The 17,182-nt window shown below is 42.1% G+C and overlaps 1 protein-coding gene across 1 annotated transcript; it reads left to right on the top strand.

Moving 5' to 3' along the window:
* Positions 1 to 707: 707 nt before the first annotated feature.
* Positions 708 to 16,633, top strand: LOC121895996 (EMILIN-3). Its single transcript, XM_042409592.1, has 6 exons — positions 708 to 1,081; positions 11,224 to 11,346; positions 12,278 to 12,600; positions 12,818 to 13,164; positions 13,292 to 13,642; positions 14,362 to 16,633. Exons 1-6 carry the CDS (start codon positions 897 to 899, stop codon positions 15,505 to 15,507), a joined length of 2,475 nt encoding a protein of 824 aa, XP_042265526.1. The 5' UTR covers positions 708 to 896; the 3' UTR covers positions 15,508 to 16,633.
* Positions 16,634 to 17,182: the final 549 nt, after the last annotated feature.

The following is a 17,182-nucleotide window of genomic DNA, read 5'->3' as shown; positions in this document are numbered from 1 at the left end:
ACTGCGCTTTGATGTACAGCTACTCCCAGAGCAGATGGAAGAAGAAAAGGAGAGAGTAAAAAAAATAAAAAAAATCTTTAAGGGATTAAAAAGACAAAAACTTAGGTTGTTGGAGATTGGAGAGAAAGACCCAGAGACGAGATGATGAACATAGCTGATTTCAGTCACGGAGCATTTTGTTTTTCTTTTGAATCTAATTTAAAGGTGTGTGTTCATTGATGCGTTTGTATTTATATGTGTGAGAGAGAGAAAGAAGGAAAGAGTAGTCAAATCATATTAGCAGTCCCCCCTTTCTGCAGAGCAGCCAGGCTGAAGTTGGGGTGGGATATGCAAATACAGGCTGTCTGTCTGCCTGCCCCTTCAGAGGCAGCAGAGCAGCACGCTACTTCTTGCTCACACACCCTCACTCATGCAGAGTGCAGAGGACTTGGAGGCTCGAGCCCAGTCAGCAGGTCCCACACACGCGTTTATATGTGTGTGTATGGAGCTGGAACTTTCCTAGATAAACACACTCTCTCTGTTTCTCCTCTCTCCTCTGCCCTCTTTCTCCTCTCCCCTCCTCCAGCACACCTTTGTGTTGTTGCCCCTCTTCCTCTCCCCTCCCTCTTCAGCTTCACTAGTTTTCCCTCTCCTCTGTCCTATGTGCTCAGAGTGTGGTGAGTGTGCGAGCTGAAGGCGTACAGGGCGAGATGCTGCTGATGCTACAGCTGTTTGGGCTCCATGTCTCCTTCAGGGCCCACTGAAGAAGACAAGACTGCACGTGCGCGGGGGAACTTCAACACAGCACCCTGAGGAACTTACAACTATCACTTTTCAACCCAATTTCCTCACCAGTCCGTTGCATTTTTTTTAAGACGTTTTAAGTCTTTAAGACTTAGAAAAACAAAGAAAAAACAATGAGGACCAAGTGGTGTCAACTGGTTGCACAGTTCTTTCTCTTAGGAGTGTTGCTCTCTGTGGTGGACAGTAAAGGAACTTTCTATGGAGGCCATGTCAATCCTTTTTATGGAAACAGATACAACCTGTACAAGGCTGGACTCAACCCTCACCACACACCAAACAAGCCCATGACTCGCCACAAGTAAGTGCTCCGTTTTGCACATGTCACAGGCGCTAATGCACATTTTATTTCCCTTCCCATGCTGCACACTGTTGAAATCAAAGAGCATTCCAAGTAGCTCAAGTACTTGATGTTGTCAGTAGGGCCCACCTCACACTGTATTTCCCCTGAGAAACACATGTCACCGGTGAGTTGCAGAAATATGGTTTTAGTTAGGGCATCGGCTTGGTAGCAGATCCTTGAATTGACTCTCTGTTTACTCACCATCAGTGCCTTTCTGTGTGGTTCACACCTAAAAGCATCTGTGGCTCGGGATGAACATCATAGAGAAACAATGACACGCTGCATTATGAAAACAAAGCAGTCATTATGGTATTTATGGGACAGCGGGGGGAGTGCTGAGTTGATGACAAGGGTATTGATCCCTCAGAGCCACTGTGTGTGTGTGTGTGTGTGTGTGTGTGGTAGGAGGGGACTTACAGCACAGCTGGGCACTCGCTGCCAGAAGGGAGTGGTACAACTAATCTCCAATCAATACTAAAGCAGTAACTGAGCGGTCTCAACTCAGTCTGCATTGAGATTACTATTGAAAGCTTGTTCTTTTTCTACTTCCAGTATCAACAAGATGTGGTAAAGGATCTTCTGTTTCTAATCAGTGATCTGTGATGTATGTAAATACTGATATTGTCAGGACAGTCAAACCACATGAGCAGCATTGAATAACAATCCCTTCATATGCATGCTATTTGAAAGTCATGAAGCCGTGAGCTGAAACAGAGCCTTGTTGATATATTTTGCCTGGAAAGAGATGGCTGATGTTTGGCCTGAAGGGCTCTTTCGGTTTTTCCTCCCTTTCCCCGTCTCTTTTGCTTGGCTTCCCCTGAGAGCTGTTATGTCTTTGGACAGCTCCCCAGCTACCTGCTGCTTCACTCAAACTGCCACAGAATACGGCTGATCGCCCAGCCCTGCTTAAGTCTGCCATGTACTCTCACCTCCAGGGAAAAGACTCTTCAGCATCTCTCACCCATGAATGCAACACCCGCATTCAGTCTTCATAGCCTTCATAACCTTCATCCATCCAACTCAGTGTTTCTCTGCATTTCCCACCTGCATGTCATCATATGCACTGTTTACTGTACCAGCACTTCTTCACTCCAGCAAAAATCAACACCTGTACCTTTTTTTACTTACTACGATCACATTTTGCTGCCATATTTCCAATCAATATTTTTCCTACTCCTCTCAAAATTTTACTGCGTGCTCTGCATCTTATTTTCCCTCATATGTGATACTTGAACTCTGTTGTTCATCCAATTTCTGGCTCCTGCATGCTGGTGGCATCTGACAGTGGCATCTGACAAGAGCGTCAAAGAGGTTTATTTATATTCACCCACACCAATTTATGTCAGATACATTTCAAAGCCTGAGCCCCAAGATTGATAGATTAACCAGACTTCATAGATTGTTCTATTCGAAACTAACCCATCAGAGGGTCAGTAATTGCTTGTTGCTTGTAGCTGGTAATATTCCCCCACATGTGTTTGTGAGTCCAACTATAGTGTTTATACAAGACCTGCTGACCCACCTTGGACACAGTGGGCCCTGGGGACGTGTCAGTGTCAGACCACCACTACAGATATATGAGCTCAGTTGTTGTCGGCCTGACTGGTCAGTGGAAATAGAGACTTAAAAATAACACACATGCTATGAAGTGTGAAAGTGCATGTCTGAGTGTGTACATAAATGTGTGGTTGTATGTGTGTTTTTGTGAAGGATTTCACTCATGTGATTTTACATCTTGTAAATAACTGTGCCTCTGACTGACCACACAGTCACGTGCACAAAACACGCCTGTTTTCAATGAGATATTTAAAAATTTGCAGCTGTTGATGCGCCACAGACTTTTTTAACTTCATGTTGAATTATTATCTGTGTTTTGGCAGCAAAGTGAATCATTTGATTTCACAGTCATTCCTTGCACTCAATGCAATCACTTGCTGCTGTGAGAAAATATAGCCCTCTAGTCACTCACTGTGACATCTTAGACAGTTACAATACTATACCTGTCAACAGAAGCACAGAAGCTCCTATTGTTCCATGGCTAAAACTGTGCACGAGTGGTTTACAGACTTCAGATTTCCTGAAGTGTGTTTTGGTCCAAGGCTTTGGAAAAGTAGCAAATATTAACTAAAAGAATTGACGTTTCAGTACTTGGTAATGTTGAGGTTTTTGACTCTACATCTTCAAAGAGCAAATTCAAGCGCAAATTATTAAAAATAGAGAAACTGTGATTTTTAGTCAGTATGCTTGTCAAGGAATAAGAAACTGTTGCATACTGTCTCTCTAATTTATTCTTTGTAACATTTTCCCAACATAATTGTATAAGTCATAAAGGAAAAGAGCAAACTTGCAAACCTGTCTAGCATTTCACAAGCATCTGTCACCCTGTTGCACCATAACATGCCACTAAAACACAAAGTGCACAACAGGTGAAACATAATCCAAGAGCTATATACCCATCACTGGGTAATGTGAGTTGTAAAAATCAATTAGGATATTAGGATCCCAGCAGATGCCACATGTCGTCACCGATCAGATTAGAGACATATCCGAGGGCTTTTGGATGATGTATGGGACAGAGATCAAAGGGGAAAGGTCACTGAGTTGTTAGAGGTTAGAGGTTATGGGTTGCTGTTGTAAGTTTGTGTTAAGTGTCCAGTGGAGGACAAGAATGGAGCCAGTCTCCTGCTAAGGGTCACAGAGGCTGGGTAGAAAACTCCCAAGCTCCCTTCCAACACATATTTATCCAACTTTTACCCTCACTGACCTTTCTGCCAAGACATTAGGGATTTTTATGTAAAATTACAATGAACATGGCTTTTGCCATTTAATAAGCTAATGCACTATACAATAGATACTGAGGAATAACATGTTAGAGTGGTCACACTTATTTCCAAAATCCTCCCAAGATGTTAAAAGACAAAAAAAACACAAAAAAGCAAGACATTCAACATAAAACTAAACAATAAAATCATGAAATCCAAAAACAATAATTAAATATTATTGTTGATCATCTTTTAATAGAGTCCCGTCGTAATGGAATTATTGTATCATATCATGTTTTTAATCCACCTGTTGTCCAAATTAATGACTCAAGGCGAAATGTTATTGAAAAGTGTCAAAATGTGATTTTTGAAGGCATAGATCAACATTTTGGGCAACTAACAGCCGATAAGCTTAGCTTAGCAAGTGCTGCTAGGCAAATTTGTGAAAAATCTCTTTTTCACAGAGCCAGGCAAGCTGTTTTCCCCCTACTTTCAGTCTTCATGCTTAAACTATGTGCCTGCTAGCTGGTAGGCTAGCAGGCAGTCTAACTCCCAGCTAGGAAGCCAATAAGAAACTCAAACTATTCCATTACGTTTTTATCTAAGTTGGAAGAGTTTTGTCTGATCTACAGTGGAAATAGCAATGATTTTGCATTTATTTTCCATATCATCCATATCCATGTCATATAGTGTATATGGTTATCAGAAAAAATGTTTTTAGTATTTTTAGTTTCAGCCATGTTGCGCAGTCCTAGTTGATACTCTTACTTTTCAAGAGTGTTGCATTGGTTTGTTCAGTAGCGATATGAAGACCCAAAATACAGCATCACATCCCACGGGGATTGATTTCACTCCATATATACAATACAGTACAGTGAGCCTAATTAACAATTCCATTTGAAAACCATTTTATTTCAGAAACACTATTCTTATTCAAAGAAGATTATGTGCTTTGGGAAATGCCTGAGGATAAGTTATTGCCATGTTTTTTCACTACCGGTGTTTGAGCCTCTTACTGTAGAGAAGGGGAAATACGGCATAACAACATAATGAATGTGATTGTGTCCAATAAAGCAACTTATGAGAGCTTATGTCGTTATCAATTTTAACAACTAAAATCATCTATAATGAATAGGAGCTAACAAAAATAAATAATAGAGTGTCTATACCTACAAGTTTTACTGCTGTAACAAGGATTAGAGGACAATAGCCAAAATCTAAGCACATGTAAAAATAATGGTCTGCCTTTAAGCTATAATAAGCAGAGCTGGCTTGGAGCTGACCTTCTCTATGAATGACAGAGTGATCCCCTTGGTCCTAGAGCTGGGAGTATCACATCTTCTCTTTAATCCTAATCAGTAGCCACAAGAGCAACGTCAATCAACCCTACACCATGGGGCCTTCAAGAACTGCCAGTTGGCTAGAAATAGGTTTCATTAAAAGCAAATATGGAAAGAGATGGGCCCTGGAGGAGAGCTGTTAGCCCATAGAAACGGCTGTTAAAGGTCCTATTAAAGATTGCATGGTTTCCACTCCAGTCATAAATCTGTCAGAGGCAACAGCAGCGGCCTGGGTTCAAACAGTCAGGAACCCTGCAGGTGAGAGAGCGGTCAGTAATGAGGAAGGTGAGCCCTTTAGTGCCATAGTGTCAAAACAAGCGAAGCAATGGAGGAAAAAGTGGCGGGTTAGAGAGCCAGAGATGTCAGGGGCATGATGAGGCAACACAGAGGGGCTTCATGAAAAATCAAAGGAGGAAAAAGGGAAAGAAAAAAAGACAGTATGAGAAACAGAGGCAAGAGCTGGACTGGTATGCTTAGATAATTAAACAGAGATTACCTGCAGTTTGCAGATTTTGCAGAAAGAACAGGAAAAAAGGAAAGGAGGGTTATGAGAAAAAAGGGGATTGAAAGGTGAGTTGTTTTGGGCCCAGCAGAGGGTGGAGGTCTAGCAGCAATAATATTTGCCAAAACGCTCCACATGAGAATCTGAGATGGGAATTCTGCTTTCCCCCTGGGAGGCTGTGAAGCGATTTAGGAACTGTAATGCTATACTGGAAATATTTACAGTGGGACCAGACTAGCAGTCAAAAATTGACGTGCTCCAGTGACAGAAAAAAGACAATATTTTGGCGTTATGGGGGGAAGTGTGTTCGAAGAGAGAGAGGCAAGTGAGGCAGGAGAAATAGTAAGTGTGTGGCTTTCCTGTCATGGAGAAAGGGGGAGAAGACTGTTTTGATATTGATTGGGATGGAAGAGAGTAAGGTCAGGTGAGAGTGGGAGGCGCACAAGAGAGTTCAGTAAACTGATGTATTGGGTTTAGCACTGAGTCAGTTGGGGTTGGGTGGTTCAAGGAGGGTGTGGATCAACTGGAGACATTTTCTGTATTTTTTTTTTTTAGTTTTGGGAGTTTTTTCTTGCTGTTTACAATAGGATTCAACTTGTAAATGTCATATAATGTCTTATAATGTCTTATAACACATATAACACATATAACACAAGAGTTTTCACCTGAAAAAAATTAGACAGAAATATCTAAAATCCATTTTATCATAGTTATAGAGCAATATGCAGGAGGCCAATTGCGCTGTGCTGTGAAAGAGTTTATCTTATTGAATGAGTCAGGAGAGAGTGAACTTGCCAGACAGACCTGGGTCAATTAGTAAAGGTATTCTTCAAGGCCCAATTTTGTTTTATTGCATACCAGACAAGTGGAGTGTAATCATATTAGATACATTAGATAAGGTCAGGGGCGGCCTGTGGCATAGGCAACATAGGCAGTCGCCTTGGGTGCCAAATAAGGAAGAGGGCACCAAATGAGTAGGACATGTTTGTCTTTTGGTTTTTTCTTATGGACAGGTGTGCTTGCTTTTATACAACTTTTGGAAATCTTCACTTATTCTCCCTTCTTAATGTTTTGCCTTTCATTTTCAATGAAACAAAGTAGTTGTGTGCACAACCACAAAACTTCAGTGGGGTAGGTGCTGGATACTAAAAACAAGTAAATTTAGCTGTAAGGATTACCCGCATACTGAAACAGAGCTCCCTTTTCTTTATTTTCAACATTTCAACCAACTACAGGTCTCACTGTAGTTGGACCTTTCCTTTCTTTTTCCCCCTTGACTTGCATAGGTTTTCATCTGATTTATTTTTCAAAGCCTTGTTAGTTGGTCAGTTTTCACCCAAACTTCATGTGCTACCTCAGGCAATGCCACCAAACACTCAATGAATGGCACCTTGACCCCCATTTGCCTTTTTGCCTGGAAGGCTAGGAGGACTTTGTCTGGGCTTGAGGTACTATTGTTGCACTTGACTTTAGTTAAGTTTTGAAGTTCTAGGACTGGAGGAACTATTGTTGCCCTTTTTTGGAGCTACATTCTAAAATCTTGCCCAACATAGTCTGGGCCGGCCCTGAATAAGATTGGTAGAGTCCGGCAAAGAAAGCGTACTAATCAGCAGCAGTAAGTGATTTTTAGGATTTATGAGGTAGGTTGGCAACCTCTTACTCCTCTGACATTCTTCGCTATTCTACCTCCAGGTCACTCAGATCCTCTGACCAGGTGCTTTTGACTGTCCCACAGGCAAAGTAAAAGTTAAAGGTTCGTCGTGCCTTTGCTGTTGCAGCCCCACAGTTATGGAATAGTTCGCCTACCCCCTCTATTGACATTTTTTAATCTTGTTTGAAATGGCTCATTTCTGCTTGACCAATTGATCTGATCAAACTCTACAATATCATGATGCATATTTTTAAACAATTGCAGACAGCCGTTATGTCTTTACTCTTCATTATATTTAAATTTGTATCTATCTGTTGCAGTTGAGCAGCATGGTGGTCAATTCTACTTATTTTTATATGTGACTCATAATTCATCATTGTCTGGTACTTAGTGGGTTACCCTGTGTGGCCAGCCCCTTCCATCTGTCACCCACGAGCGCTAAAACAAACATCACAAAGTATTTATACTTTTTTACTGCAGTCACCTTGTGCCACATTGGTTAAGAGATGAGGTGTGAAAATAGTTCAGAGTGGGCCATAGATCACGTCTCTCTCCTTTTCTCGTATTCCTTTAGTGTCTAGATTAGAGCTGCCTTTTCCAGGCTGGAGATCCTCCCACACACTCGCAGCCCAAACAAAGTTCTCACCTACTCTGCAGCAGCTGGACGTGGCTGAGATAACAAACACTAAAGACGGCACTTTTCTTTCTCACACATGAGCACTTACACATCATGGGTTAGTATTTCTGCCAATAAAGCTCGTGTAATCCTCATCCCGCAGAGCTTGAGGTCTCTGTGGATGTGAGATAAAAGGACCAAGATCTTCATTGCTTGACTGCTTGTGTGCATAAAATGTGCACATGTGTGACTGCAGCTCACACACACTATCCCTATCTCTTAGGTTTAAACGCAACATTTTGTCCAATAAAGATCTGTTTTTACACAGCAGAGGAGGTGACCTGCTGTTGCCCCGACCGACACTACACTGCAAAGGGAGAGGATTTATCTCAGCACTCGACTTTGATTCTCACAAAGCCAGAACACCCTCTCTCTATAAGACACTGAGGATAAAATATCACCCACAGACCCAAATGACATTGACAGATCTGTGAAAACAGGCAAAGAGTAGACTGGGGAGAGAGAGAGAGAGAGGCAGAAACAGAGACCTACAGCTTTTTTTTCTTCCTATGTACATCTGGATTCCTGCACTTTTCAGCCAGTGTGTGTGTGAGTGTGAAGGTCACTGGCTCCCCCCAGATGTGCACCTGACAAACAAACCGGTGAACATGGTCACTTTTCACTCCGCTGATCAGCCCTGTGCGTAATGTGAGAAGGGTCCCACACTTACTGTATTGTATACACACATACACTCACACATGCACAGAGTCTGCTCTCTGTCAGCTGTCACAAATCCTTGTATGCCTATAGAGACCTTTTCCCAATTCTCACATACACAAAAAACATATCATAAAGGTTGTTGTTGATGTCAATAATCTGTCATTTTATTTTTAAGGAAAACATACTCATTAGACCCTCTTTAGAATTTCCAATGAAGTAATTACATCACTCATTGTAATGGTAATATTCTTTGGAAGACTGAATCTATTACCACGTGAATCTGATTTGTACAAATAATATGTGTGCCAGACTTTTCACATGAAATATTGGCGTCAAAGGCTCCGTGTACTCTCTCTGAGCAACAGATGAGAGCAGAGGGAGTGATCAGTTTTAACCCCCTTCAGGGATTGTAAAGAAAAAAAAAAAGATCCTGCAGGTGGGGTGGTGGCAGAAAAAAATGCATGATGAAAGCAAAAATTCTTTTGCAGATTTGTAACAGCGACATCAGCAGACTAAGCAGGGAATTAGTCCAGTACTATTTGTTGGGAGTTTTCATGAGAGTTAAGATATGCCAGAAATGATGATGCTGCACATATTATGTTAGATTAACCTTGAAGTCTTCATTTTATATACCTTTAATCACATTTGATACATTAAAACAACCTTTCCAACCAGCCAGCCATTTCCTTGTTTTTTTTTTAATGCTGAAAATCATCTGCAGTGACCAGTAAATTGCCTGTATAAATTTAAAGTGCTTTAAGAGCTCCCATCACACCACATCAGTTCAGGTCATAACCGCCACTTCCTTAACGACGCATGACCTGGCAGCAGGTTGTCAGGCTGGTATGAAAGGAGCTCTGTCATTCTGACTCCTGCCCTTTTCCTTCCACTGCTATTAACATATGTCAACACAGGCAGAGTGGTGACACACACACACACACATACACACTAACGCACACACACACACATACAAACTCTGTCAACACAGTCAGTGATTTGCAGAAAGCAGCAGCGCCACGGTTTCTCACAGATTCTGACAGGCTGTCCTGTCTGTTAGCCCTCTGAACCTGCCATGTAGACCCTCCTCGGCCCTCCCTGCTCCTCCAAACACTTCTATTTGTCCTGAAACAGCTGTGGAGCGATGTTAAGTGCTGCATGTGTTGCTAAATGTTCCCCTCTGAATGGGAGAAATGCTTCTCATGTGAGCCTAAAGAGAGCAGATCATCATTTCCTGTGTTGCGCAGGGGCCAAGGGAACATTGAGCAGTTGCTATAGCTGCACTGGCAATGAAGAGAGGAGAAGGTCCAGCTCCAGCATGATGCAACAACTGTTCAAAATAGTTATAGTAAAATTATTGTGTTGGATTCGGGACACATCTGAACACTCTCATACAGTCTCGGTGGTATTTCTTGTTTCCTGTCTTCATATATGATTGCGACTCAGTGTTATTAATTATAAATCAATGAAAATGTCAATTAGAAATGTGATTTCAGTTGGTAAGGAGGTTACTGAATTACCATATTTAACAAGAGGAAAGCAAAAGACAGATCAAAAAGCTGTCAGCCTGTGCCATCATTCTGACCAATATAGCTCCTCTGTGAAAACCCCGTCAAAGTTTCCAGGTTGCAAACGAAAAAATTCAATTTGATATTATAACAGAGCACAAGGCAGAAAAGTTGTTTATACAACTTTTTATAAAACAAGTGTAACAATGCTCCTTATAAAAACAGAAAAAGAAAGAAAAAACAACGAAGAAGGCAAAAATTAAGCTTCTGAGCACTATAGAAATAAAGGAAGCAAAGCACTACAACAAAAGAACAGATAGAATAAGCATACAGGTAAACAGTATGGTAAAGCTTTAACACAGACTGAACTCAAGGGAGGTTTAAATGGAATTACATATTTGTCAGGAGGAAATAATCTCATCACCCAGCTGGAGGTGGAACAGCAGGTGGAGCTTTAAAGGGAAATATCACTGTGTGTTATTTGTGCTCATCTGTGTTTGCTCAAAGTAAGACTATGCTATTCTTGAGAGAAGAAAAAAACATATTCCTCCTTTCACTGATTCAAAAGTTTAAATGATAAGCAATAAAACACACCTTACTTCAGTTTTATACACTCAAGGTTTCACCGACTCAGGCTTACTTGGTCTGGAATGACTAGTGTGTAACTGACATCACTGAGTAAGTTTGAGGATGTGACTCTTTGCTTGTTCTACTGTTACACCTTATTTTATCATAGCTTTTACCACTATCGCTGTCAGCTGTGGCCAGATTGTTCAACAAAAGCTGTGTAGTCTCACTTTAATACACAGTTTGACGAGTACAGAGCAAAACAAGGGCTGTTATCTTAGATGATATGGATACTGCAGTGTTGATATATCAGCACAATACAATATTATATTATATTATATTATATTATATTATATTATATTATATTATATTATATTATATCATTATATTATAAAATACAATTATTTAACTCTAATGTCCCTTTCTTGTCCCCACAGAAACCATTGTGCCTATGTGGTCCAGAAGAATATCACATGCACCATGCAGGATGGAGTGGCCACCTATGTGAAGGCTGAATACACCACCAAGTGCATCTGGGGTCAGAAATGTCCTGTTGTCATGTAAGTTTTTCAAACAAAAAAAAACAACATACCATACCAAAAATAGAGGAATTTCCATCTCAGACTCTGAGTCCTTGGTGTAAGGCTTAAACACTGTAATTATCACTTTACATTCAGCAAACTGCAACATGGAGCCTAATGTTGAATATACGCTGTACCAATGCTGCCCTCTAGTGTTCACATGATGTGTTGTTCATACAAAGATGTGCAGGTCCCCACCTGCTTGCACATCTGTGTTTGTAGTCAGAGCTCTTCCATAGAGAGACGCCACTGGGGGGAAATGGTGTTAATGTTTTGAATTGTGATAAAATATCACAATCAGCTATTTTGATTTATTACATTAAAATTACTCTGGTTTAGATGTGCTCATACTTGCTTCTTATCCTCTTATCTTACCTACTAATATTAATGATATTATAAAATAAACTAGTCTGAATAGTATTATTATTCATGTCTCATGATTCAAACTGTGGTCTGAAGTAACACTTTAATATGCCTTTTCAAAAGCCCCCTGTAGCCCCACATACCACACAAGGGAAATTAAAGGAGTGGATTTTCTCTTCAAAAAAGACAGATAAATCACCATGTGTGTGCGTGCCTGTCTGTGAATAAAGGCAAGAGAGTTGATTCCCAATCAAAAGGAAATTCAAGCTTAAAGATAACAGTGAAGTTGGGTGATGACCCTGGTTCAATCCTCTGATGCCACATCACTTACATTACACTTTATCTTAATCTCCTAATCTCCCTCTAATCCGTGTTTAATCCCACAGAGAACAACTTTATCCCTTTATCTCTGCTCTGCGCCTCCCATCGCCCCGTCCTGTGTCCTGGCTCTGTGGTCTTAATTAGTAAAAGCGAATGCTGAACTTTTGATACAACCTGACATGACAGTTTTATTGTGCCTTAACCTCTTCTGTTATGTTTCCTCCAGGTACAGGACATTCTACAAGCCAAAGTACAAGGTGGGTTTTAAGACAGTGACTGAGCTGGAGTGGAGATGTTGCCCTGGCTACTCCGGGGAGAACTGCTACGATGGACCCACATCGCTGCCTGATGTCATGATGCCACCTTTCAAGGGAGCAGGTTTTCCCCATCGCCCTGGGATGAAGGGCTTTCCCTATGGCCCTAGACCCCCTGTGGACCAGAGGCCTGGAGGCGGCCAGCTCGAGCCAGGCAAACCCTACCCCAGCGTACCTGACAGCAGACCAATACCCACAGGACAGCTGCCTGCTGGAAATGGAAGACCAAACTATGGTGAGAACAGACTCTGACTGATTTAGTGTAAAGCTCTGGGGTTCAGATTTACACTGCTTTTATGTATGCTAGTGCAAGCGAATTTAAGCAAGCACATATTTTATCCAGTTATAACCATTGTAAATTTCCTCAGTGCTTAATCTTTACTTCTTTGGTGCTTGCAGACTTTCTCAAAAAATATTCCTTCCTCCTTTCTGTTTGATCCCTGGAAACACAGGAAACAAATTTGGGATTTCAGGAGTGACTGGCGAACGTTTGGACCGTATGGAGGAGGACCTGCGCCGTCTCTCCCAGGGTCTAGACACTCTCAACGGGATGGTGGCTGGCCTAGAGGAGCGACTGCGCACATCTCTCCGGGAAGACACCAACAAAATCCTGGAGTCCCTGCTGCCCAATGCTCCCCGCGTGCCTGACTCGACAGTAGGATTTGGGGTGATACCAGATGGGACTCCTGATGGACTGGAAGGAGGAGAAAGCTTCACTGGATTTGGAGACCTTGCCGTGAAGGTAACAGAAGTGAGCGATGAGCTGCGGGCCAAGACTCATGTCTTAGAGGAGATTCAGGTATTGTGCCACTATGCTTGCACCAAAATCTGTTGAACATATCTATACAGCGTGATCAAATCAAGCCTTTCTCCTTCCTTTATTAAATGCTAGTCCTTTTCTACTTCTTACCTGTGTGTGTCTACAGGGAATGGTTCTGGGTCATGATGGCCAGTTGAAGAGGCTGTTGGAAGGAGCTAGAGGCAGGCCCATCCCTGGTTCTGGCTCCACTTTTCAACTGGACGAGATCCTGGATGCCAAGTTGGCTGATGTGAGGGCTGAGATCCTGGATGGTTTTGAGCGCCGTATGACTGGTCTGGAGAGCCACTGTGATGAGAAGATTGGGGCGGTGCAGAAGCAGTGCCAAAGGGAGCACATGGATGGCCAGGAGCAGATGCAGCAGTCTCTGGATGGAAGAGAGACCGGGCTCAGGGAGGAGTTGGGCTCTTTGCAAGCTCAGATCCAGGGCCTAACTCTCACCGAAAGCTGCTGTGGACAGGTATGACATAGGTGTGATCGCAATATGACCAGCATGCAGTAAATACATCCAATTCGTCAACAAAACAAAATTTGTGAACAGCCCTTAAATTCATTCATGGGATTTTGATGTGACTCCACCAGAAGGAATTGTTTGCTTAGAGTTAGATGAGAGGACTTTCATGTATGTACAATAAATATGAAACTACAGCCAGGAGAAGGTTAGTTTAGCTTGGCATAAAGACTGGAAATGCGAAACAGCTGGGATGGCTCTGTCTGCAGGTAACAAAATATGCCTCACCAATAAACACATTATATCTCCTGTTTAATCTGTACAAGAGACCATCTGTGTTTTTTCAACTAACCATGCAAACTGTGAAGTTGTTAGAGAAGTGAGACTCCAGGAAGTCACTGCACCTAACCAAGAAATAGTCTCACTTAACACTTGGCTTTTATAAGAATTAAAGAAACAAGATATGACGTGTTAATTAGAGATCTTTGATGGTGCTGGTAGGCGGATTTTGTCAACTTTGGACTGAGCCAGGCAAGCTGTTTCCCCCTGTTTCTAGTCTTTATGCTAGGCTAAGCTAACTAGCTGTTGGTTGAGGCTTCATATTTGACATGCACACAGGACAGTGGTCTCAATCTTCTAATCTAACTCTTTGTAAGAAAGCGAATAAGCGTATTTCTCAAAATGCTTAACTATTTCTTATTGAACTAATAATTTATTGATTATTGCAGGTAAACAGCCTGTCCAAGCGTGTACTGTTGCTGGAGGAGTCAGTTAAAGGTCTCACAGAATCTCAAAGACAGCTCCAGACGGCCCTCACTGACCAGAGCATCCATGTGGAGACGTTGATTGAGACCCGCCTGGTGGACATAGAGGGCCGCCTCAATTCCACTGAGGGTGGACCTGATGGAGTGGCAGGGCTCCCTGGTGGTCTCGATGGCTTCAAGAACATGCTAGAGGACAAGTTTAAAACCCTGGAGGAGAGAGTGTCTGTAGCTGTTGAGGAGCTCAGTAATGCCACTGCCCCAGCACTGCTGGAGGGCCAGGTGGTCCCTGCACTGGAGACGGAGATCGAATCTGTGAGGAGGAGAGTAGAGGGGGACCTGGGCGGCATTCAGAAACAGCTAATAGACCTGGAGCTCCTCTGCACCTCCTCCTGCACACCCTCCACCTCTCCAGCAGAGGATGTCAGTGTCACTGGAGTGGAGGAGGAGTGGGAGGGGATGGAGAAGAAAATGACTGACCGTCTGGACTCCCATTCAGACCAGCTGGACCGTCTAAACAACACCCTTCAGAACCTGCTTTTCCGTATCGCCCAGGAGGACTCGGAGGGCTCAGTCCACGGAGAGATCACTCTTCTGAAGGTCAACATTAACTCTGTGAACCGCACTCTGAAGGGCCTAAAGGACTCTATTCACTTCATTGCAAGTGAAGTGGGCCATGCTAACTCCACCTGGGAGCAGAGAGAGCACCAGCTAGTCAACCAGATGCAAGGAATCACCAAACTAGTGGGCCATCAAGCCTCGCTCCTGGGGGCCGGGGAGAGGCGACTGGCCCAGCTGAAGGGAGAACTGGCTGCCTTGAAGAGACGGCTGGCTGGGGAGCTTCAAGGCTGCCGGAGCACAGCGATGGAAGTGCAGAGGGAGGTGAAGGACGTTGATAGCAGGGTGAGCCTGGTAGAGGGCCAGTGCAGCAGCCTGGGGGAACTGGCAGAGCACCTGGAGAGGATCAGGGCCGAGCTTGAGAGACACTCAGACTCCTACCTGGCTCAGGTGAATGGCAGCCTGGACACCCATTCAGAACAGCTAGCTGAGCTGAAAGGAGAGGTCAAAGACAGTGTGGCCAAGGAAGCAGCCAACCAAAAAGGAGACCAGTAGCATCTGAGCTACAGAAGTTTAAAAAAAAGAGACTTGTGTGTGCTTCTCATTAGACTCAAGTGACTTCCTCTGCTTCTCTTCTCCCTTTTTCAAACACCATCTGCATAAATGCAAATTAACTGAAGTGGTGAGAGTCATTTCCCATAAGCCCCCCATCCCAGTGCCTCCAGATGTCCTGGGTATTTAGTTTAGTGAAGTGAGGAGAGGTAGACACAGAATACAAAGACACACCTATGGTTGTATAGCTGGGCAATATTTTCCCTTGAGATTTTATTCTATGGGGCATTTGTTTTGTTTTTTCTCTGATCATGATTGTTTTGTTTTCACATTTTATCTTTTTTTAACTTATATGAAGTGACTGCATTGTTATGATGTTAAACTGTATTAGACATGGTGCAAAAAATGATAACAAAAAAAGTGAATGATGTGGGACTAATACGCTGCTACGGGTTTCTACTGACAAGCACACTCAACATCCTCTGTGTGGACACTTGTCTGGTCTTTTTAAAAAATACTGTATGTCAACCTGGTGCTATTTACATTTTTGTAAAGATTTGTTTGTACACATGGTTAAAAAAAAGACATGTATTTCTGCTTTGACAGCTGTGTTTGTCTCCTGCCGCATTGCTCCAGGTTGCAGAGAAGTTCCGAAATTCACCACTGGGGGACAGTGACAACACATTAAATGGCATGGTAGATGGAAGAGAAATAAAATGTAAAACACTCAAGGGTTGTACTTTTCAGACATATTTTGGCAATGGAAGCCTTTTTAAAAAATTCATGAGGATAATTGTAATCTGCAAAAAAGAAAAAAATCTGTGTTATTCATTCAATTCAACACAACTTTATTTATCCCTGAAATTGTACAGCAGCTCACCTCTGAAGTTCATATGGCATTTATTATGGAGTTGTTATTATTTTGGCGTTATTGTTGTTGAATGTTTTTTTGTGTGTGCTTTTATTGATGGACAATATTAACTCACCCAGGTAGACATAATACACACAATAAATAGGAGAAGAAAAACACTGTTAAATACAAAGCTAAAGCTATCAAAGTCTATTGGCTCAAAACTATATATGTAACTCATTATAGATATATTAATAAATAAAAAAATCTTAAAACACAGAAATGATAAAGCTGTACAAAACCATAAAAGATTCTCTATGACAATTTGAGAGGGGATACCGTTCGACAATTTGACCCATTAGATTCTGTGACCCAATTGTGGATGTCAGCCACAGTATATTGCCACCACAGACGTTTTTATCATATTTTATGACATACATTATTTTGATAGCAGCTTTTACCAAAGGCAGTGCCTTCATAGTGTTTAAGCAGGGTCACACATTTTGATAGCGGTAAAGAAAACAATTTGACTTCACAGAAACAGAGTGAGTCACCAATGATGGGTGTGATAGTAGAAACAGTAGTGTCTTCCTGTTAAGCACTACCACCTCACCCACCAATATTTGGTCCTGTAGTTATTCCTCTAGCATCAAAGATTTCAGTACATCAAATCTATCTAAATTTGTAATACATATCTAGATACTATGGAGGCACCATGTGCAATAACAGCTTTTTATGATGAAAACATTTGGGTGGCAAGCTGAAATTCTTAGTGACAGATTCTAAAGGGTCAAAAAATTTGGTATAACACCACAGTAACAACTATTT

The sequence above is a fragment of the Thunnus maccoyii genome, chromosome 4 (assembly GCF_910596095.1).
Source record: "Thunnus maccoyii chromosome 4, fThuMac1.1, whole genome shotgun sequence".
NCBI classification, from domain to species: Eukaryota; Metazoa; Chordata; class Actinopteri; order Scombriformes; family Scombridae; genus Thunnus; species Thunnus maccoyii.
Note: the sequence above shows the minus strand (reverse complement) of the source record. Positions and strands in the feature narration are given on the sequence as shown.

Bases quoted from the DNA above. Each gene is read 5' to 3' on its own strand.
- LOC121895996 (XM_042409592.1), top strand. From the start codon at position 897: ATGAGGACCAAGTGGTGTCAACTGGTTGCACAGTTCTTTCTCTTAGGA. The intron at 1,082-11,223 runs GTAAGTGCTCCG...TTGTCCCCACAG, and splicing joins AAGCCCATGACTCGCCACAA to AAACCATTGTGCCTATGTGG. The intron at 13,165-13,291 runs GTATTGTGCCAC...GTGTGTCTACAG, and splicing joins ATGTCTTAGAGGAGATTCAG to GGAATGGTTCTGGGTCATGA.